General features: G+C 40.8%; 1 protein-coding gene across 3 annotated transcripts in view; it reads right to left on the bottom strand.

Annotated features, from left to right (window-relative positions):
* The window catches only part of LOC126183669 (PTB domain-containing engulfment adapter protein 1-like), a 141,203-nt gene that overhangs the window by 5,092 nt on the left and 112,611 nt on the right, over nucleotides 1–23,500 (bottom strand). For all 3 annotated transcript variants that reach the window (XM_049925822.1, XM_049925821.1, XM_049925823.1), the window contains exons 4-7: nucleotides 12,799–12,969; nucleotides 9,783–9,920; nucleotides 1,791–1,979; nucleotides 747–896 (exon numbers count right to left, since the gene is read on the bottom strand). In XM_049925822.1, coding sequence (XP_049781779.1) covers nucleotides 747–896; nucleotides 1,791–1,979; nucleotides 9,783–9,920; nucleotides 12,799–12,969 — 648 coding nt within the window. The remainder of the gene's footprint in view (nucleotides 1–746; nucleotides 897–1,790; nucleotides 1,980–9,782; nucleotides 9,921–12,798; nucleotides 12,970–23,500) is intronic.

The raw sequence follows: 23,500 nt of genomic DNA, 5'->3' as shown, positions 1-23,500 counted from the left end.
GGCTATGCCTGAAATGAGTGAGGTTACAATTTATTCACCTGAAGAGAAACTTAGGAACCTTATACAACTGCTCCAGTTCAGTGCAAGGGAGTTACCCCTTCTTAGCAATTAAACAGCTTTTTCCACACTTTTAGCCATGAGTTGGGGAATTCAACACTTCATCGATATAGGGAAGTTAATTTTCTCATAAAGGATGCAGTAGTAACTGCAGCAGGAAAGCAGTAACAATATTTCTGTTTACCAAGTTTAAACCAGTCAATTACTCAACACTAAGATGCTAATTAGTTTTTTCCTGTCCAACTATTTTGGCTGCATGAAGCTGCTCAGAATTTAATTTATTTCTTGAAGTTAGTAAAGTATTCAAATTTCCTCTTAGTGAAGTCTATTTAATAATTAATTAAATAAACAATTAAGCAGTTGACAAACTAAAACTTAAGGGAAGAAAGCAAAAGGCCACCACTTAAAAGTTTATTTAAGTGAATTATCTTCTAGCCATCACTGAAAACTACCTTATAATATACCAGGTGCCAGTGATGTGCATATGACATTACAAGGCGAAATGTATTTAACATCACACCTAGTACAAGACTGCAAACTATCAATTTTGTTTACAACCAGCTTCATTAAATAGTTTTAAGCTGTATTTTAAGAAAGAATGTCATGTTTAGTCAGTTAACAACATTAATGACAGCCTCCATTTAACTGACATTTTTTGAAGAAAAAATGACTTATGTGCTACAACTTACTTTGTTGTCAGTGCTCTGTACAGATGCTAGAACTTCCACTTGTGACATTTCAGGTGTGGGTGAGCTTGCTGAACTTGAGCTACTGTTGGAATGGTTTACTGTAAGTAAGTCACTTATTCCATTCTTCACCATGTATTCCTCAACATCACTCTGAAAAAACCATGCAATTTTTAATGCTTATAGACCAAGGACAGTTTCAGAACTATGTAAAAACTAAGGCAATAACAGTTTCACTATTTGAAAATGGTTCTGAAGATTCAGTTTTACTAACAGATTCCTCATTATTTTGGGCCTATAAAAAGACTTATCATAATACTGACACCTGAAGAGAGTATTTTTGTGTGTGTTACTGGAAGCACCATACTATAGAGCCCTTTAGTGATTCAGTGATATTAAACTAGTTAACAATGGGCAGGAAAAAAAAGAAGTCTTTAGCACTCACTACTACAATATACCTCGATAACTGTACATAGAACTATGAAATGAGTATTTTCGTTGGTACATTTACTGGAAGTACACCATTTGATGAATATGCTTCTCTAGAAGAGGATTTGGGCACAATACATCAAGATCATGTATGAAAGATGTTCACTATATTACAATAATTTGTAAGTTTTATGGAGAGAATTACAGCAGTGGCAGTCAACCACCCAAAGTCAGTACATGCCACCTTAGTTTTACCATAGTTTCCTTGAAAAATCATTTTCAGCAGCAGTTCAGTTTATCTTAGTGCACTACTGCAGTTGCATTACAAGCATCTGCTTAGTAGCTAGTACATTGCACTGTTTCCTTGCATCTACAGTTTCCTGCGATAAGGTCTATGGAATGTAAACATCTGAACATGAATTTTCTATGCATTTCCCAAGTTGAAATGTATCACTACTAGAAGCTCAAGTAGATGTAATTTTACTTCCCATTCTACAGTGACTGAAGGATAACACTTAATTAGTTTCTCCCTCATTTTCCATCAGACCACTTTAGATCCAGCTTCATTTAACTGGACACTGCACATATAGTTCACAGATTATACAGTAAGAAACTCACCTGGCCTTTAATTTGTGCAATATCATTTAACCTCTGCCGCAGAACAGAAACTTCTTTTTCCAACTTGCAGTTTCTTTGTGTTAACAACACAAGCCTACGCTGCACTTCCAAATCTTTTCCTGATGTCTCTAAAAACCTTCGGTAGGCTAAGTCAAAGGCTTGCCCAATAGTCAGTGTGATTTCTTCTGCCTGAAACATTGTGTCGTCTTTATGAGTCTATGCATTACTCATGAAACTTTTCTTATAAGCTGTCTGCTTACTTACAATTAGTATGTTTCAGATGTGGTACGTCAGTCTTTTATCTACAAATACAAGAAAATATTACTTTGTTAAAATACTTAACAGGAGGTAACTCATGATAATGAGAACACTACCTCATTTATCACATGAATGTCAACTTTGAGACAAAGATCATTTTTAGTGCCTTCATGGTAATGAATCTCTGACAGACTGCTACAACCAATAAGGAAATCTTTAACATACTGGATGAATGTTAGAATCCACTTATTTACTTTGACTTTTTAATCCGAGTATGATACCAGTATTTCTTGAGTAAAGAAATTTTACAATGCTCCAACAAATTTTTCCATGAAGTTGATATAAGATATTCCTATAAGCATCTTTTTCAGGCATGTAACTGTGCTAATCAGAATTGTGAATTAAGTAATGTTATTAAACTTTAAATCAGGTAGCAGCTAAAGAAATTAACTTGTGCTGACGAAACTAGAAAGATGTCATGGCCTATTGCTGGCAACAATATGAAAAGGGAATGTTGCATGTTCAGTTATTCAGCAGAAATTTTACATTAATACCAGAAATTTCAAAAGTTTAGAGCAATGTTCAGTCTAAGAAGAATGGGTAATTTTCTGTTTGCCGTTTTTCAAGTTATTTCACTCTTATAGATGGAAATGCTGTCAGCTGTTTATTGTTTTGGGATACAAACAACTAAGGTCATATGCAACTCTGTCAGAACAGTAGAACACAAAGAAGAAAAATGAGTTAGAAACAACGTGTTAAGCCCAAATGACAGAAGCAATGATAGCTGAAGACACAGACTTTGACAAAGGTCAGTAAAATAAGCTCTAGATTAAAGGTCTTTCACCATATTGCTATGATGGGTAAAAAGTAAAACATGTTTGACAGCCCACACATCACTCACTAAAACAGCCGATAACTCAGATGGCGAACAAATGGAAACTTAAGTGGCTAAAAAAGAGCATTTTTTCAGGAGATGGTGAACCATCAGAGGTTGAGGGAAGTGAGCACAAAGTGGTGGGGGAATAGAAAGTGGTGGGGGAGCACCACTTAAATGGTGATTGCTAAAATGACCGCACCTGATACACTACCTAGCTAAAATTATCTACTCACAGGGAGGGCTGAGAGGTCGTTCAAGCCACTAGCAGAGGCCGAATTACTTAGAGCTTGTTCCCATGAAGAGAGGACCAGTTGTGATGCCAAAGTAACACCACCTGCTGACAGATGGCAACACAGAGATCAGAGGGAATGGAAGAGAGAGGGGGCGAAGGTACAATGACTGCAGCTGCAGCAGCAGCCACCTCATTTCCCTATCAGACTGATGTAACCAGGAACTAACAAACATCACAGTGGCTCTGTCAAGAGTGAGTGACGGCTTTCCTGGACCAGTTGCACAAAGGGATAAATGGTATACAGTACACTGAGTCTGAATGGAATAGAGAGTGAGCAGATGACAGAACTGTAATGTTCCAGAAGCCAATACCAAAAATTGTTCGTGTCAGTGATGAACGTAAACCCGACACCATGGCCCATCAGAGCCATCAGCATACACAAAGGTACTATCACAAAGTTCCGTGCAAAGATTGTGAAACTTACAGAGATACAGTAATGCTGGAGTAGTGTCTTCAGGAAGGAAATAAGACCAAGGCAAAAAGAGGCCACAGCACAAAGCTAAGGTAAGGTAAGGTGGTGAAGGGTTCACACTTATCAGGGAAGTGGTAGGTAGTGTGAAGTTAAGCTGCCAGAGCAATAGCCAAAAGTGAACTCTGGGAAGTAACAGAAGAGGGACACAGCCCATACTAGCAATCTAAGGAGTCCTCTAAGGAGGCAATGTAGGATGGGTGACCAGGCATGGCAGACTAACAGCATTATCTTCCAAGGATAAAGTCATAGCAGAATGACAACTTATTAAGCAGCTTCAGCATACAGACTCAACTGAGGTAGTTTTAAAGGCGCCAGTGGCGAAACTCATGCTATTATAGTGGATAGTATCGAGAAGGTGTAAGAGCGACAGACATGCTGATGCATAAACTAAACACCGGTAGTCTAGTTTCAAACAGACAAGGGACTGGTACAAACAGAGGAGGGTGGCTCAATCTGCACCCCAGAAAGCACCTTCGAGGACACACAGGGATTGTGTATGTCAGGCAGCCAGGTAAGACACACAGCACGACCAAGAAAGTTTCCAATCGAGCATGAGCCCCAGGAATCGTGGTTTTAACAAACAGGAGAGTAACAGGCCAGGAGGTAAAGACTAGAAGATACCATCTTCACTGCCAGAAAGTGATACAATCTTGTCAGTGGAAAAGCAAAAGCCATTGCCAATACTCCATGAACAAACACTATCAAGACATGCTACAGACTGATCGAGGAGACAAGTCCTTGTAGAACTGCAATAGATGGCAAAATTAACGGAAAGGGAGCTGGAGATGCCAAGCAGGAGACAGGCCATAATAGGGTTGGATGCTCAGGACAGAACCCTGAGGCAAACTATTTTCATGGATAGATGGTTTTGGTAAGGCAGAACCAACATGTACCTTGAAAACTTAACTGTTAAAAATTCCTGAAGGAAACACTGCATGTGGCCACAGAAGCTCAATGTGTAAAGTGTACGGTGGATACCAGTCCTTCAGCAGGTGTCTTAGGATTTCTCAAAAATCCTAAACATGGCCACTGTCTTATTTCCACAGAAAACCATTCATGACATGGATTGACAGAGTGACAAGACAGTCAACTGCAGAACAGCCTGCACGAAATCCACACTGCACAGTGCTTAGTAAATTTCAAGACTAGCCACTACACCAGCATGGCATAGATAATATATTCAATGACCTTTCAAACACAGCTGGTGAGATATATGGGGTGGGGGCAATAACTAGAAGGAAAGAGTGTCCTTGCTGGGTTTAGGTGTGTGCATAACAGGGGCTTCACACCCGAGTCTGGGAATGAGCCCTCTCTCCAGATGCAATTGTATGTATAAAGAAGAAAGTGCTTGCCCATAGGAAAAAGGTTCTGCAACATCTGAATGTTGACATCGTCCAGCCCTGGGGGTGGAGGATCAGGATGAAGTGAGAGCATGGTCTAGGTCCCTTATAGTAAAGGTGGCATTGTAACACTCAGAATTCTAAGAGAAGGAAGGTATCACCCCAGCCTTTTCCACTCATTTCCGATGGAGAAAGGCAGGGTGACAGTGGGTGGAGCTCTAAATAGTCACAAAATAGTGGCTGAAGCTGGGAGACAGCAGTAGGGTCCACTGTAACATCTGCTACAGTCGGGCTGAAAATTGGGGAATGGACCTTGGTCCCAGAGAACCATCTAAGGTTGGCCCACATGACGGAAGAGGGTGTGTAGCTATTAAAAGAACTAGTACAGGAAATCCAGCTAGCTTTTTGCTATCCTAAAGAATGTGACTACACTGCACGCAACTGTAACTAATGCAGTTTGCCATATCATGACAGCTGAAAATGCGAAGAGCACACCTCCACATGTAAATTGCACTGTGGCATGCCTCAGTCCATGAAAGGACCGGGACACAGCAGGGTAAAAAACGAAGAGAGAGGAATGGAATGTTCTGCAGCAGTAAGGATAATGTTTAAGATTATACCTTGTCATCACAATTGGGGAAATATTGTTTGTCAAAGATCACCAAGGAGGAATAAAGCCTCCTGTAAGCCTTAGAAACCTGCCATTTGGGCATGTACATGGGTGAGGTAGAAGCCTCTAATTTGGTAGCACATAAAAAGAATGTGTTTCTCGAGTTTGTGTTGGAGAGAAAACAAACCAATGAAGATGATCGGCAAGCTGGGTAGTTCATTACGAGAGATTCAAATGGGAGTAAGTGTGGGGAGTCTTAAAGGAACGAGGATGCTCCTGTGTTAAGCCAGATGAGGTCAAGTCGATTTAGAAGGTCAAGGAAGACACCATCTCTGACATTCTGGGAGAACAGCAAAGGGGGATGTAAAGGGTACGAAGGGACAGGGTCAACTGAGAAAGGAAAATGCATACTGCAACAGTTTGAAGCCAGGCCGTCAAGGAGATGGGCTCTGCTGGAGGGTGCAAAGACTTCAGGATCCTGCTCCAGGAAATTGACAGAGATATTGGCATTCTCATCCTGTCAGTCTGTGAGGTCCAGGGCAGAAAAACAGTTCGCGGTGTGCACTGGTGACATGGAGTTCATCTCAGTGAGGATGATGTGGGGAAACTGTTTAAGAGGATTTCCAAGTCCACGAAGGAAGAATCAGTTCTGTTGACTGGACTGACTTAACATGTCTTCACAGGCGTATTCCTTCTGTCCTTTTCGGCCTGCAGGTCATGTAGCAGGTGATGACATCCTGTGAGGCAGAAGCCTGGTTGCTTGTTGCACACCTGGAGGAGATGGGGATGCTACCATGACACTGGGCAATTTTGTAACTGCGGTGTTTAAGGTCGCACGTCTGTGTGACAATGTCCTTAGTGGAGCAAGAGGTAGCAAGAACAGTACTGTAAGTGCCAGATGGTAGAATGCAGGGATTTCTGACTAACCAAAAACTTTCAAGTGACCAGGTAATGCATTTTTTCCTTCACCAGGATGTCTGACAACCCTCTCATTGAGATACATGGGACAATCTCTGAAGGCGGCAGAACAGTTATCATTGCAGTGGGGAGACAGAGGCAGACTATCTCCCCATGAACATCCCTACCACAGGATACACATTTTGCCAGATGTAGACAGGACATTTGAGTGTCATCTTAATGGGGACACCAGTAGCAGAATCTGGAGGGAAGGACGAAAGGATGTGGGTTTTAAGGGAGGGGGTAAGGAGTCATTCCAATCCTGGGAGCAGAAAGACTTACCTTAGGGGGAAAAGGACAGGTATACCCTCACACACACATATCCATCCGCACATATACAGACAAGCAGACATATGTAAAGTCAAAGAGTTTGGGCAGAGGTGCGCGGTGTGCGCGCGCACGCCAATGCTTTCGTACTGCATGTGAGCACTGAGGATGCATCTACTTTTTCATCCCTGAAGGACTGCAGTGACATCCTGATCAGAGGGGTATGTTTGGATTTCTGTGTCAGACCATTGAGTAGCCTAGTGTAAATGGGCCTTGACAGTAACAGGATAGCTGTGTAGGAGCAAAGCTGAAAGCAGTGGTTGTGCTTGAGAATCAGAAGTTGTGTTGAAAAGCAAAATGCCATTGTGTAAATTAAGAGCAGGATTTCCCAGGGCCAGCAACAACAGCTTTCTGAACAATAAACATATTTACCATGGCAAAGACTTTTCCTTCTTCAGTGCGTGAAAGCACGATGAACTGTGGTGCTGCAGGGAGGGTTTGAATTTGTAGCCTTATTCTGTTCTCATTTAGTAGATGTTGACTAAATATTATTGGCTCATTGTTAGAAAATCCCCATGATGATCAGCATCTGACAGCATGCTCCTTCCAACTGGGGGCCGCCTCCTCAGAAGGGGGCTCATCTGCCTTAGGTGATTGTTAGGTGTATGGGAGGAGTGACATGAGGTGTAAACAGAGGGACCAATTGGCAATTTGCGAAGGTAGCAGTTCAAGCTATCACCCAGCCCTCGGCCTGCCTGTATCAGGGTATGTGCAACCCCTACCTGTCAGTCTATCGCTGGGAATTACATGTTACCCAGTCCCCAGTTATGCGTGTGACATGAGCTTGCCTTCATGAGTGCACAGGGAAAAAGAGCAGCCTCGAATGCAGAAATAGAGGAAGGGAAAGAGAACAGAAACTAAGAAAGAAAAAATAAACAAAACAGTTTAGACTGTTCTGCTACTGAAAGTGCTGAACACTTTTCCAAAAAGCACAAACCTGCTAAAGAGGTGAGCCCCTGGAGGAGTCTACTGTTAATGATCCAGGAAATTCTTTAAGTAAATTGAAAACAGAACTATAATACAAGGAGAATGAGATCTTCACTCTGCAGCAGAGTGTGCGCTGATATGCAACTTCCTGACAGATTAAAACTGTGTGCCGGACAGAGACTAACTCTGGACCTTTGCCTAATACAAGGAAACTGAGCTGCCAGTAATGCCTGCCCATGCAATATTGATGATAAATGGTAGGCTATGATACATTATTAGGTATGTTTAGCATTCAAAGAATTTGAGCTTTCATTATCACTTGAGATATGGAGAGGAGGAACAGTTTGAACTGGCCACTATATAGTTCATGAACTGAAAGAATGGGGCTTTAAATTCATTAATGCTTTCAGAATATTTGCAACTCCTGGAACAAATAGGACAAGAAGAAATGATACAGATCACGAGATGTAGCTAGAGGTCTTGAATGCTGGAATGATGACAGGAAGCAGATATGTGATTCATTCTGCATGGAGGGGTATATACTTTACTGCACTGCTCATGTGTTCTGTCCCTGCTACACACCCTGTAACACTCAGGGTCATCTCGCCACTGGTAACTGGCAATTCTGACTTTACACTAGGGACATTTCCTGCTTCTGACTTCCTCTACATTCATGTACTCAGAAAGCTATAGTTACCGATTTTTAATGAGGTGTTTGCTTAGTTATACAAAACACTAAATAGCTACATGAACATTAAAAATCAACATTATGTCCTACATTCAATCTAAAGTGTACACTATAAAGAGTTGTGGCCAAATTATACCTTTAGCTGGCAGATCAAGTTATACAAGGTCCCTTGTTACTAAGTGTTGTCACCAATTGCTGCCTTATGTGAACATCACTTTAATGGGCTGCTAAGTAAAAGAATGGTTCATGAAGGAAGCAAGCTGGTGATCATCTCTTGGTATACAACATGAAGTTCAGCACTTCACACAATTTAAATCTTGGTAACCTACAACTGAATAGTTTATTAACTCCTATGCAACCATATCAAATCTTATGGGAAACAAGGAACTCAGGTGCTTAAGAACATTATATGAAGTTTAGACAATGTATGGGATACTGGGAAACTACATTTATGGAAGGGATTGTATACTTTTGTGAAACATTAAGCTGACAGACATAGTGGGCTACAGCCTTGGGATTTAACTGTAGCCAGAGCCGGTTTAATGTCACGAGAGACCACTGAAAACTAAATATATAAAAGGTACAGCACAGCAAAAATAGAATCCAACATCCTGTAACATGTTTAACAAAAATACTTAGTGGGCCATAACATGAGGTTATGGTAAAAAGAATGCTCATGGTTTTTAAGACACCTTTCTATGTCTTAACTGCTCTTTCCTGGAACACTTTACAATCTAAACTGTCAACTCTTGTTATATTGTCTCTTCACAACATTAATATGAAGAAATGTTTCAGTATTAACCTTTGTGACATTTTGTGTGTACTTTCTGTGCTTTTGTTTGATTTTTAAACCATAACGTATCAGCAAGTATAACACTTATGTAAAATAGCCTTTTTGAATTCAAGACTGAACAACATGATTGATACCTTAGAGAATGATCGAGTACTAATAAGTACAGTTTAAAAAGCATTCAAGGAAGGGAAGAGCTTTCTAACTTTAAATCTGCTAGAATTGTAAGATGTCTACTTTGTACCCACTGTACAACTGAAAAGTAGGTTACTGTATTGATGGCCAATACTTCATTCGATTCCCTCCCTCTACCCCAACAATCATTTTCTTAATTGGCTTCCCTCCAACCATGATTTAGCATGCACACTAACGTCATCTAACATTCCATTATTACTATGATTTGTGTTATTTTAACGAAGTTTATGCGTAGAAAATTGTTTTACAGCAAACTTACCAGTTTGTCACTGACAAACACAAAGCAGTTATGCGTTTCAGAATCTGCTTCTTTGGCTATGAAACTGAAGAACTTTTTCTCTCCTTTATCATCTGCACAATACGATATGCGATGGAGAGGATACTGATGCATTATTACCTTAAAAATAAAATTTAGAATGATGAAACCATCAGTTTTACAGATCAGTAGGAACTTACATTAGCAACCAAATTACAACAATTACTAAGTTATTAGATTCATTCATTATGCATAAATTAACACCTAATATTTGATTTAAATCTTCTGCAGAGAGTTGTGATCTCCAGTCCAAAGATCATGATTAATATGTATTTCACTTTATACTATAATATGTAAAAAACTGTATGACCCTCTATTCCTTTTGATTTTTAACACTGGTTATTAGTAATAAAAACTTCACGGAAGAACACACCATGGTGGAGACTTCATTAAATGACACTAAGGACAGATGGTCTGTATCTACCATACAGAAAATTGAAGGGGACAAATCTCCTCCACCCAAATACTAGACTGATGTGTCCCATGCCATTTTGGTTGTAAGTCCAATGCTGCCAGTTATTAAGAGAACATGGAAGCAGTAATGCTTCAGTGCTTCTCCATACAGAAGCTCTCTTGTCTACATGTGACATGTCCCTTAAGGCCAGTGGAGCAGTTGACATGGCGTGTAAAATGTCAGCTAATAGGAATGGTGTGTGCTGAGAGAAAGAAGTGTCTGCGTAGGTCTTTTTCAGTAGAAATGAGCTTACAAGTTTTGGATCACTATATATTCAGCCTGCTTCGGTGCTTACTGAATCCACTGTGAGGGCTATTCATGGCAATGTGGAACCTATTCTAAAACTGCTCAGTCATCATCAACAACTAACGGAAGTGTGATCTAATCTCACCCAAATGCGATTGAAAGAATAGAAATATGCTAAGCCAATGGACAGGGCACTATAACCTACAGTGCATACCTTCCATGGATCTGCTATTCAAGCTGAAGCTAAGACCTTGTACATATATTTAAAGTAAGAGGGAGATTCAGCACCTTCCTCTGCCAGCTCAGATCAATTTGATCACTTCAAGCATCAGTTTGCTTTCGTAACATCGGAATAGAGCGGCAGCTGCGGTAGATGACGCAGTCTAATTTTAAAAGAAGTTTAAAGCAAATGACAGAGGCTGTACTGGTAAGCAGGTTTTGGACCTTAATGAGACGAGCTTGTTTTCGAAACTAATGCCTATCAGTGCATTTATTTCTGTTTAAGAATACACACTCATGATTTAAGGCTGCCAGTGTCCGATGACCATTCTTTCCAGAGCAAATGTGGGATTGTGAACTAAAATATTATGATTTAGTACTTTGAGTCTTATGACGCTAGATAGTTGTGAGAAGAGGCAACTGGGAGTTCATTGGAGATTAAATAAATGTGATGAATTTTAGTTACTTCCTTTGATGAACTAAGGGGGATTGCAACACCTCTAAGGAAAAATCTTTAATTTTTCTCCTTGATGATGTTCCCACCAACTTTCTATTACTGACTCCAGCGAAAACACGTAAGTTCTGTTTCTGCCACCGAACACTGAATCTAGCCTGCAACCCATGAACCAGGTAGTACTCATTGAATGTAGACAGTACTATTTGCAAAAAATTTCTAGAATCTCAAAAGGAAGATTAGAGTGACTAACTCGCCATCACGATTTTATGGTGACATTTAATATGAAAGATAGCCGCTGGCGTTATGAGACACGCATGGTCCGATATCAGTCTAAAATATGGTAGTAGTATATGGAGGGAGCTGTGGCTCCATGCTGTATCAAGACCAAAGGATTAAGTGATCACCGTTACAACTAGAGATATGGCAGACTGTTCACTGGTGAAGGTGTGTGCGCGACTTCATAAACGCTCATTCCGAGAACTTAAGTAACGAAGATTTGATAATTTTCAGTGAGAATAATAATAAGCAAGAAATAGACAAGGATGTTCAGCCTGTTAGAATGATGAGAATTAACAAAATGGCCGAGTCCTTCAGACTGAGCGATTCTGCGGTGAAAACTTGAACGAGATCCTGAAGAGTAAGGAGAAGTAGTTTAGAGAGAATTTTAACGTTCCTTTAAATGTTACCAGTTTTATTATTGACAGGCAAAGAGTATTTACGCAACTGACAAATCTGACACCGAAAATTTAATGGAAGCGCCTAGCGAGAACATTTAAGATCTCTAGGATTTACACGCAAGGAAATCCGTCACGGAAACGAAACCGATTGTAGCACGATCAGATTCCTCCGATGTAGATGCTCTAGAAGCTATTTAGCATGTAGAGTTAATGAAAATGATTTTTGTGCATTGTGTGTTTCCGTGTTAATTTTTTGATTGTACAAATTTTGCACTAAAATGCGTTTCAGGAAGATAATGGTTATTTTGGGTGAAAATTTTAAACTATTATTTTAAATTTAATATGTGAATAAGAACATAGCCCCAGAATTTAGCATAAAATTACTCCGATTCCCGCGCAAATTAACTATTTGCGTTTAACGAGGTTTACGTTTATTAGCCAGCAATTCTGTCTACCTAAGGTGAAAAAGTATCAGTCAACTTTCGTGTTGAGCAATGTTTGAGAAACTGAAGCAGATTTTTCAGTAATCTTGCACTGTCTGCTAGAAGCCATGACCAGATCTACACTGTAAAATCAAGCAGCACCTCTGAAAGCAAAAAAATGATATTGTTAGCGCTAACATTCTCAGGACCACTGTAACTTCTGCACAGAAACAAGGAAAGACATCTGGCTGAAGACGTCAGAAACAACTTACGTACCGGTACATAGTCCAGCTGCTAAATCCAACACTTCTTTCCTGTTCAGTATCATAATTCCTCTAAAAATATGGAATCAATTCTATTTTTCACGTGTAAAATGTGTACACAACCGAGATTTTTAATCGGTAAATATTTTAGATCAATGTATACTATCTTTTAATATTTGTGAGTTTTCCTTAAGCTATCCAACAATAGTTTGTATTATTACCTTAGTTTTTGGTGTCTGTATGGCTACACCATCAATGCTGATAGTCAGTTCAACTTTAGGAGTTTTGTTGCCTTCAGCTTTCCTAAGCTGCTGGCAAAATTTCAGCTTCCGTATGCTCTCTTTCACTACAGTAATGCCCTTGGGCTGATCTACCTCTGTATTTCCCAAGAACTGAAAAATAAAATTAAGTAATTTTGTGTTACACTAACATAAAAACCATTTTAAATCTCTATAGTAACAATGTTGATAACTCTTACGCAATAAACCAGCTATTTTATAACCAAAATTTTTCTGAAGCCAAATTATATTGGCAGGTAGCCTGAAAGCTATTGCCACCTAGCAATGAGTAGCAACAATGGATATTTGAGGGACAGTTAAGGTTATTTGAACATTAAATAGAGAAGTAAATCATTACATGTATTTATGGACTATTACTTCTTGCTCCAAGTTTAAGCATTTGAAACGAAATCCTTGATTTTGTAAAAGTAACCCTGATCATTTTATGTGCTTCGTGTGCCCAACGAATACATCAAAAAGAACTGCAGCAGGCTTTTCAATTTCTTGCTGTCCGACGGTGGTGTGCGGGGCAGATTGTTCTGACAATTTTATGAAAAAACTGCAAAGTTTCTTGTGCTAGCGTAACCATGAGAAATTGTGCCAGAGTGTCTTAATCGTAAGTATCTTCTGTATGACAGCTGTGAGCCTGAGGCCTTGGAAGATACTTAGCTGTGATTAGTCCGATGTTGATAATTCAGTGAAAGGAGAAAGACGAATTTACTATTGTATTCTTTTGTAGGCTTGCACACTATTTCACGGAACAGGGTACATTCCTTTGTCTTGAAAAGAGTTTCCCACCACCTAAAATAAAATTTCCTGAACAGTCCTAATTCGAACCCTTAACGAACGGCGTTTTACAATTCATGTTTCTCTTTTGTATGTTCTGCACACATGGCCGAGTCACTTTTTTATACAGGATGTCCTAGAAAGTTAAATATTCAGGAACGTGACAGCAACTACCACTAAGCAAAGAATTCAAATTATTACCACCACCACCACCACCCCCACCCCCCTGTCAAATCTCTCTCACTGCAAGCTCCTTGATTTTCCATATTTTGGGATGTGTTATTATGGACGAAAAGTATGTAAACAGGGGTTCTGAACTGCATACCGTAAGATCTGTGAGCACTTTTCCATCTCTTGCATGAAGTGCTGATAGCTCTTGACATGCTTAGAGCCCGTGTTTGCTACTGTTTTGCTGTGAATGATCATTCCTTATGCCTGAATGTTTACCATCCCTCTCAGAACAACTTTTAGAACCACTAGTGCTCAAATATGTGATCTTTATGAGCACCCGCAAAAATTTGTCAAGGGAAGGGGAGGGTGTGTGCAATAGATTTACAGTTTTATGCAATGAATTTGTTTCAAGACTTATGGCCAAATAACTGAATTTACTGGTGTCGAGAAACCTCTTATCCTAGATCATTTTTACATACCCAATGTATACCTGTTATAAGTAGATTCTGTAATTATTAAAAACCCTGTACTCTAGATTCTAGAGGGGAGGGTGGTGGGAGTGGGGTAGTGCCCATCTTGCCCTCCGTTACGGAGGCCTATGCGCGTTACGATTTTAGTTTTGTGACATTACCCTATGAAGGTTTTGCCTTACGCAAGCACGAATTTCATTCCGCGTGACCGTAATCTTCAGAGAAACATTTTGGACACTATTTCCCCACAGCAGTTCGTTTTACTAAAAGCGTGTTAGCACAAACGCATATTAAGTCCATTCAGGTATTCTCAAATGCACTTTTTATGAACCTGATGCCGACGCGCACCATCCATGTAAGTGATCTTTCTTACTGAGGCAAAAACTGAGTATTCCTGGGGAATGGTATGGAAACTGCAGCTGTCTTTGTTAAATGCGTGCACGCTTTCCCACCGCCCATTCCGCACGCAATGAGGACGACTTTCACTGACAGTTCCATTAGGCGCCTAGTCCGACTGCCCGCTTGTCTTCGTTACGCTTGCTAGCAGCTACGCGCTTTGCCTTTTGTTTTGGCGCGAACTTCTTGATACGTTGGTGCCACTGGCAGCCTGTCTTTCGAGTACTGTTTTTACAAGGTTAACGACTACAGGTCAATACCATGTTCTGACGCATAGCTCTTTCAGCTTGGGCCAATACTTATGAAATACAGCTGTTAACCTGAAATTGAAGTGAAACTTACCTGCTTTACTAAAGACTACACGAAATCTGACGTTTCTGGATGGACGAAGTTCAGAACTCCTCTGTTAAGTGCTGGACAGCTTTAAGTCGCCAAAACCACGTGGCGGAAAAAAAAACTGCCATATTCCGTATTTCCTTACATTCTTCATAGAGTATAACTACAGAGCTTAAACCTTTATTAGCCGTTTTAAAATTTACCTTTTTGCCAGCATTAGCTCTGAACGACATTGCCCACATTTTGAACCATTTTAATATAATAAAGTTATTATTCACACAGTACAGGGGAGAGACTAAACGAAACATTTGTATGTACTGTCACTTCAGACACGTATGTCACCATGATATATATTTCTGCTCATAGCGACCGGCGAAATTTAAAAAAAAAAAAACATACAAATTTCCTATAGAACAGCAGTGCTGCGCCTGCGTATTGCCGATTGTAGGAAGCAGGGAAGATTAAATTTAATTTCTCGAGTAAAAACAATACATCGCTTTGAAGGTTTCGGTTTTGCACGAACATTGTCACATTGGTTGACAATGTTAGCCTATATACATCTGTACTCAGCAAACCGCTTAAGTGCATGGCAGAGGCTACGACGCATTGTATTGGTTATTAGGGCTTTCTTTCTACCTTTCCATTCACGCATGGAGCGCGGAAAGAATGACTTTAAATGCATTCGTGCGCGTGTAATTTGATTTTGTCCCTAATGAAGTGAGGGGTTTTAGTACACTCTGAGAAGCAGCTCTTGTCACCCGGTAAGAAAGCTTTCTTGGGATAGTTGAGTATATTTTAGTGTCTGCCAGTTCAGTTTCTTCAGCATACGTGTAAGTGCCCGTTAGTCTTCCTCGGAACGGGTCCCACACACTTTAGCAATATTTTAGGTTGGGTCGCACAGGTGACAAGCTACCTCCTTTGTAGAGTGACTGCATTTCCCTGTTATTCTAGTGATAAACCTAAGTATCCCCTGCTTTACCTAAGACAGACTGACCATTTCATTCTGTATCTATATAGATGTGCAACCAGGTATTTTTACGAATTTACTGATTCCAGGCGCTTCAGCCCGGAACCGCGCTGCTGCTACGGTCGCAGGTTCGAATCCTGCCTCTGGCATGGATGTGTGTGATGTACTTAGGTTAGTAAGGTTTTCAGGTCCCATAGTGCTTACAGCCGTTTGAACCACTTTATTCCAACCGACTCACACTATCGTCAAATACTTTCTCTTTGTGACGTGCACAATTTTAAGTTTTGAACATTAAACCAGTTTCAGATCTTTGCACCATTTTGGAGAAAGCTTCACAGACATTACCATTTAAGATTTCAGACAGTACAGTATTATAGGTAACTTCATCATCTGCGGAAAGTCTGAGGTTACTGTCAGTTCTGTCTGCAAGATTATTAATACACAACATTAACAAGCAGGGCCATAGCTACGTGTTTTGCCACCTACTGAGAACTTAAATATGACGCCCCCTCTATTACCACGTGTCTCCCCCTCGACCACCACCATCCAACGGCACATCAATGTCCATCTATTATATTTTTAATAATTAAATGAAAGCGACCTGCCGTCCTCGTCTGGAGAGTCTTCTGTTTCCATGTTTTGCCCGCAATTGCCTTAAAACCGACAACAAATATCCTTCATTTCTTATCTTTTGTTCTCAGTTTTGAAATTTCTCGAAATAATTGAAATAAGGTGGTGAGCATTTTAAACTAGACCAACTGAATACCAGTGCATCCAAATTTGGCATCAATTACCTATTTTATTTGATTGCAGGGATATGGACAAATTAAATTGTGGGACTTCTCTGGTACGAATGAATTTAGAAATTCTACTGTATTGAATGGAAACACTGCGAAGCATCAGACTAGGTCATCTGGATAACCTTACTTCGTTCCTGTTTCAAATATTTTTATAATTAAGAATAGCCCTGATCTTCTCAGCATCCAGTTTGTTGCGATTAAATGACTATTTTTATCGAGTTTTACAGTTTTTATTACTCGCAATGGCCAAAATTGTCTTCTGATCACTCGCCTGAGACGCGTCCAAATTCGAATTCCGGTGAGGGAATTAGTGGTTGTCTTAAGGTAGTGGCTCTGATTTCCGTTTCGTACTCAGTAGCGGCTGCTTTAGGTTTGAGGTGGGTAGATGCAATGCGTGTAGTTTCGTCGAAGTAAGCAAGAACTGATCATATTATTCCTTAGTTTTCTGAAAACAATTTGGTGTCAATTTTCCTATAGTCAGTTTTTCCTCCTCTGCTCAGTTTGTTGGCTATTTGATTTTAAATTAGTATTTCCACCCCTTGGCGTCATTACAATTTTGTCGGCCCTAGGCGGCCGCCTAGTCTTGCCTAATGATAGAAACGGCACTGACACGAAGGGTCCCTGAACCCTTACCTGGGGACACAGCCAAAGTTACTTCTGCGTCCAGGGTAACATGCTGTGTCTTCCCTACGAAAAATTCTCAATCCAGACAAATTTATCTTCACTCCACCTTCGAACGTACATTGGATCATTAGTGTAGATGTGGTACTGCGTCGAACGCTTTTCGGAAATCTTTAAACACTAGCTTCCTGGTGGCATTGATCCATGGCTTTCCGGATGCCATGTGAGAATAAAAAGAAAGTTGGGTGTCACAAGACTTCACTACTGATGTTTTCGGTGTCCATGCGTTTGGCGTGGGGGTCGTCCTGTCCGAAATGCCTCATTGCGATTGAGCTCAGGATATGTTTTAATGTTCTACAACAAATGGATGTGAATGATGCTAAACGGTGGTCATGCGAATGACTTCTGCCACTGTTCTTGTAGATTGGTGTGACCTGTCATTCAGACTACTAGGCACTTTTTATTCGAGGGATCTACAATACATTAGGTATGAAAGAGTAACTCGTACGAGGCATCATCGCGAAGTACGCCAATTAGGTATCCCAGAAGATTTATATGGAGGACGCTTAGCTACACTGAGATGGCTTCAGGTCATGAGCGTCTCTAATAGATTAATTGCTTTAGCTGAGATTTCAGCGTGAGAAGGAGGCTGATTTTCCACGAAAACTTTTCTGAGGTAGTGTATTTATGCTTTATACTGCTCTTGACGCCACTGTATTTTCTTTTAAGCAGGCAGTGAAACAAGGGAACCACATACGAAATTTTTCTATGTTCTATAATAGAAAGATTAGTTCGAAATATCTAGTGTGACCACGCACATTATGCTTCAGTTTCTGTGGGCACTTCACTAGAATATTTTGAAGTGTCGTCTAGCTTCAAATTACTGGTAAGCTTCTAGGAACAAATGCTCCGTCTACAAATGCCTAGATACAGTTAACGAAATAGTGAATGGGAGCTGAGAATATACCGTAGTTGTGTAACTTACGAAAAGTTATACTTATTTCGCCTACTACGGACAGCACACGGGTTGATAGAATGAGCGATCCGCTGTTTTTCCGTTCTTTCCTAAAGTACGTAAGTGGTGTCAGCTGGAGCTCTGAACAGTTGTATAACCCCGACTCCTCGGCTAAGAAGTTTTATGCACTAATATAGCGCCACCTTCCACGTTAACTTCTACCAGGAAGTGATAAGCTGCTAAGGAAAGACATTTTACTCCATCTCTGACGCACAATTCAGTGGCCACAAACTAAGCGCCAAATTAAATTTTTTCCTTCACACAATAGGTTCTTTAGTGCCTGAGCAGCACTGTGTGTTATTCTCAGCATAGCATCTTCAATTTTGGAACTTAAGTGCCATGTAGTGTTATGCACATAGCGAAAACTATTCTGCCAGATGAACGCCATTCTATCAAATTTTAGGATGTTAAGTGGCTCTTCTTGTGGTTCTTCGTAGAGAAACAGTTACAAATAAGAACAGCAGTATTGCCTTAGTTTTACGGCAGAATGCACAATATTTTTATTTATAAGTTTGGAAGACTCCATGTTACCAGTTAAGAGCAACTTAAGACGATTTACAGCTTTTAGATTACGCTGAAAGTTACATTAAACTTATTCACTGCCATGTCTCCGCAGACGTAGTTGCCACTACGTTCTTCCTATTTTCTTTGATAGTGTGTGTGTAATTTTATCTACTTTATTTCAGTCTCAGGGCAATTTCTTATTAATGATTGCAGGAATGGAATCTTGACACCCAGTATTGGCGAAGCCCACACCAAATACCATTGTGACCGCCAAATTTTGATTCTCATCCGGACTACATTACCCCTTTTTTTTGACTGCTTGAAAGTCAAAAGTTTACCTGAAGGCGTGAGCTCCGTATTTTGCGACGAAAATTGTTCCACTTTCATAATTCTGATCTGCCTTAATTTATAAGGTCACCGCGACAGCATACCTTAATGCCTGCTAACGCGGCGCGCTGGGTAATTCGTTGACAACAAATGTAACCAAATTATTCATGTTTAATTATTTGCAGTGTACACATGGATGGCCAAGAAAGGACGCCAGTTCGAGGTAGCGAAGAATCTCGAGTTGATGGATAACTACGAAAGCGAAGTGAGAAAATTCTAAGAATAATATCGAAAGACTGCAAGAGCAGCTAGTTTTACCATTACGGGATGTGCGAGTAGTAGTAAAATTTGTGAAGATATGCATGACAGGAGTCAAACGTTAAGCGAGAATGTTACTTGAGAAGGAAGATTGATCGTGCAAAGTTTCTTCATAAGATTATAACCTCCCATTCATCGAGATGAGCTGGGAAGGCCCAAGGCATTTCTTTTTATTGGCAAGATGGTGCTCCATGGAATTTAGCACATCTCGCATTTTAATTCCACTTACACCGCTGGGCAGACTAACTATGAAAGCGGCAGACAGACGTCTGACACGAAGTTTACTAGTCTACTACAGCCTCCGATACGTTATTTATTTAGCTTCTCCTTGCAACTGCGCGTATCAGGAATGCCATGTATGTTCAACATACACGTCACAGGAAAATTACGCTGCAGGTTTCTCAGCCAGAAATCCACAGTTGACTATTCAGAGGATTTTTTTTTGCTTCATGTAATAAGAAACCCACTAGCATTGTCAAACGCATATCAGTAGGATAATGGCCTACAGAGGCTGAGGCTTACCGTTCTGCACTTTTGCTGGTCGTAGTATCACGAGTGACATGCGACTATGATCTATTGCATCGTGATATGTACGATATCTCAGGCCCCACGCGCCTGGCGCCGGAGGGGATGTTTGTTCTGCCAAGTCGTGCAAGATCTTAAGCCACGTCGGTTACCTCGAGTTAGGAAATGAGGTTTTTACAACAAGACATCGCAATGATTTTTGGACTATCGTGGTGACCATTGTTGGGGCTTCACCTGATGCGGCAGCAGAGATGCACGCCAATAACGAGGCGCTCAGCGACAACACTGTACACAGCACAGTTGTTCTGTCTTTTACACCACCTGTTTTGCGTACAGGATAACGAGTGACTTCGCGTATGTACACACTTCGAGGAGAAAGAGCGTTGCCCGATTGCATTACTCACCTTACAGGTCCATCATCTGGCTTGGAGGTGGGGTGGGCGGAATTTTGTGCCCAACAATTACCTCTGGTTCACAAAGCCGTAATTTCCAACGTGTTTAGGACAGGATGATTCCTGCCCTCTAGGGCTCCATTACATGTTTCAACAATATACCCAAGCCTGCCCATTTCCCAAGCCGCCCTGAGCTATCTCGATACAGGGAGTATTCGACTGTTGCCCTGACCAGCAAGTTCGACTTCCATCTCACATGAAAACATCTGGTCATAGATAGCCGAGAAGCTGGCACGCCTACACTAATTTAACACTAACACAGTTAAAGCAGTATGGAATGACCTATCCAAATATCATCCCAGCTCACCCTATATACCTTCAAATCTAAAAGTATCCTTTAACAACTTTACTATGAACGAAGTAAAGTTTAGTTATTTTCTGTTCTTCCTGGTGTTTCAGTTTTCATAGTCAGCAGTGTTTAGTATTTAAGCTAAGGTGCTTTCGGATAGATAATTTATCTACTTTCACGTTTAAGGTTCTCTTATTGAAATTTTCACCCTGCAGCCGAGTGTGCGCCGATATGAAACTTGCTGGCAAATTTAAACTGTGTGCCGAACCGAGATTCGAACTGGAGACCTTTACCTTTCACGGGCAAGTGCTCTACCGACTGAGCTGCCCAAGCTCGACTAGCTTAGTCGGTAGAGCAGTTGCCCGCGAAAGGTAAAGGTCAGGAGTTCTAATCTCTGTGCGGCACACAGTTTTAGCCTGAATGACGCTTCAGTCTGTTAGGGCTCTGGACTATTGTCCGATGAAATATGGCCGTTTGAAGTAGTTTGGAAATTAACATTAACTATTAAAACACACTGGGGATGTAACTGGAGGGCTAATGACTAACTAGTCTGGGGAACTTCAATTTTAACGAATGCTCAACACTGCAGTCCTTACCGACTGGTAGGTAAACAGTGTTCTCGAAGTGAGTGTTGTCTAACTCTTAAGACCAAAAAAAAAAACCTACCCAGTACTGCCAGCTGCCATCCCAGCGCCGACAAGTGTTTGGACTATTTGTAGAACTGCCCGATGGTGGCTGTGCTAGGAGATTAGGGGCGTCCTGACGGGCGTAACCGACGTTACAAAATTAGTGACTACAATTCGTAAATGATCCAGCTCCGTAACCGGTTAGTCAGCGCGTCTAACTCATGCAAAGGACTAGTTTTTCAATTCGCGGGAGTGCCAGGGATTTTTCCTTGGTAGGATTGGAACGGAGTGCACTCAGCCTCGTGATGCCGATTGAGGAGCTACTCTAATGAGAAGCAACGGCAATGTCTATAGCTGGTAAATGTGTGCTGGTCCCATGACGATCGACACACCATATAACAAAGACCGATCGACATCATATCCTGTTCACGACCTGATCGCGAAGTTTAGTCCAATTCGTACCTTGTTAACCGCAGAATGTTTAGTCGTGAGTTTCTTATGCTTTATACTAGTGAGTATTCGGAGGAGCCATTATATGTTTGGAATGCATGTCCAGCCGTCCACTGTGCTGCTTCTGTCACTGTGCGGTCAAACTGGGAAATCTGCCTCATCCTAACAATTAACTTTATTCTTGCTGAAAAGACCAAAATTATTTCAAATTTCCAATACTTGAAAGTCCCTATTTGACCTCTAGCATCCTCGACACCGAGGACGGGAGTGTTACCTAAGCAGTACATAGTCACTCCACAATACGACTCATTTGTTCGAAGTTGGATTCAAAGGTGACTACATTTATTGGATGTCACTATTCTTGAGATTGATTATTCACCAGTTATGTTGTCGATGCTCTGTAATACCGGGGTTTGTTGTGGCAAGGGAATCATGCAACGCCTATGTGCTGATGTTTCAGCTACGAGGCGGTAACTGTGCACTCTTTCCGTTTCCGAACAGCAGTATTTACACTTCACAGACTGAAGTAAAGGTGTTTTAAACTGTGCTAAATACACCGTCTAGAGTCTTTCTCGGGAATCTAAGAAGGGCAAGCTTTCTTTTTCTGTGACTCAGAGCTGTTTGCTATGAACACACTTCCCTATTTTGACGTGGTAGCCTCTGTACACGAGTATTTCCATTCCTGCACTAACCGCGATTGTAAACTACCTACCCTTTCTGTATCTTTCAAAGGCAACTTTCGCTTTTAGCCATTTCTCGTGAAACTTGCCTCCTTTACGAAAGAAGGCATTTACGGGTCTTCACGACTACAGCCTACTCCATCGCAGCCAATTTCAATGTGTTTCGGTGAACTACGTTTTCACCATTTGGGAACAGGAAAGCAATGTGGCTGAAGTTTTCGCACGAGACAACTGTATTCAGCGATCCAATACACTATACAGAGAATCCCATCTGTGATTGCTGCAATTTACCCACGTTTCCCAATGAAACAAAGATCTGTACAAGAACACATGCTTCCGTTTATTTGCGGTGTCTTCACTTCATTAAAAATGTCCTACTTCAATTCGTCGTTCGGAGATTGCGATTTAATTAGGTCAGTATCAGAGGTGGCTTCATCCAGTGTGTAATTTAGTTGCGTTACTTACAAATAAGTTGGAAGAACTTACGATGTTGCATGATATACATTCCAAACATTTAAAATAAAACATTCACTGTAATTGCCAGCTTTTGTCGCCCAGCCGGCCTGTGAACAAATCTGAAGTACACTAGCGGCTGTCTGAACGATACCGTGGCTCCTTCCGATTACATTTTTATCTTAGTCGCGTCACAGTTTCGTAATTATTAAGGTTCACTGTACGCCTTAAGTTAGTTGAATCCTCCAGGCAGCTTGAGGTTCTACGCAAGAGCTACTATCCCTACAGCAACTGCCGACGTATGGTACCTAGCTAGGAACATTATAAATTGTTTGGCCAACATCAAGCTTAACCTCATTTTTTCCGATGTTTCCTGAGTCTTAGATATGCCTGTTCTAGTGAAATTTACTTTAAAAACCTTATCTATTGCTTTAAACATAGACAACTGACAGCTCTTCT

The sequence above is a fragment of the Schistocerca cancellata genome, chromosome 4 (genome assembly GCF_023864275.1).
Source record: "Schistocerca cancellata isolate TAMUIC-IGC-003103 chromosome 4, iqSchCanc2.1, whole genome shotgun sequence".
NCBI lineage: Eukaryota > Metazoa > Arthropoda > Insecta > Orthoptera > Acrididae > Schistocerca > Schistocerca cancellata.
This window is presented reverse-complemented; position numbering and strand designations above follow the sequence as displayed.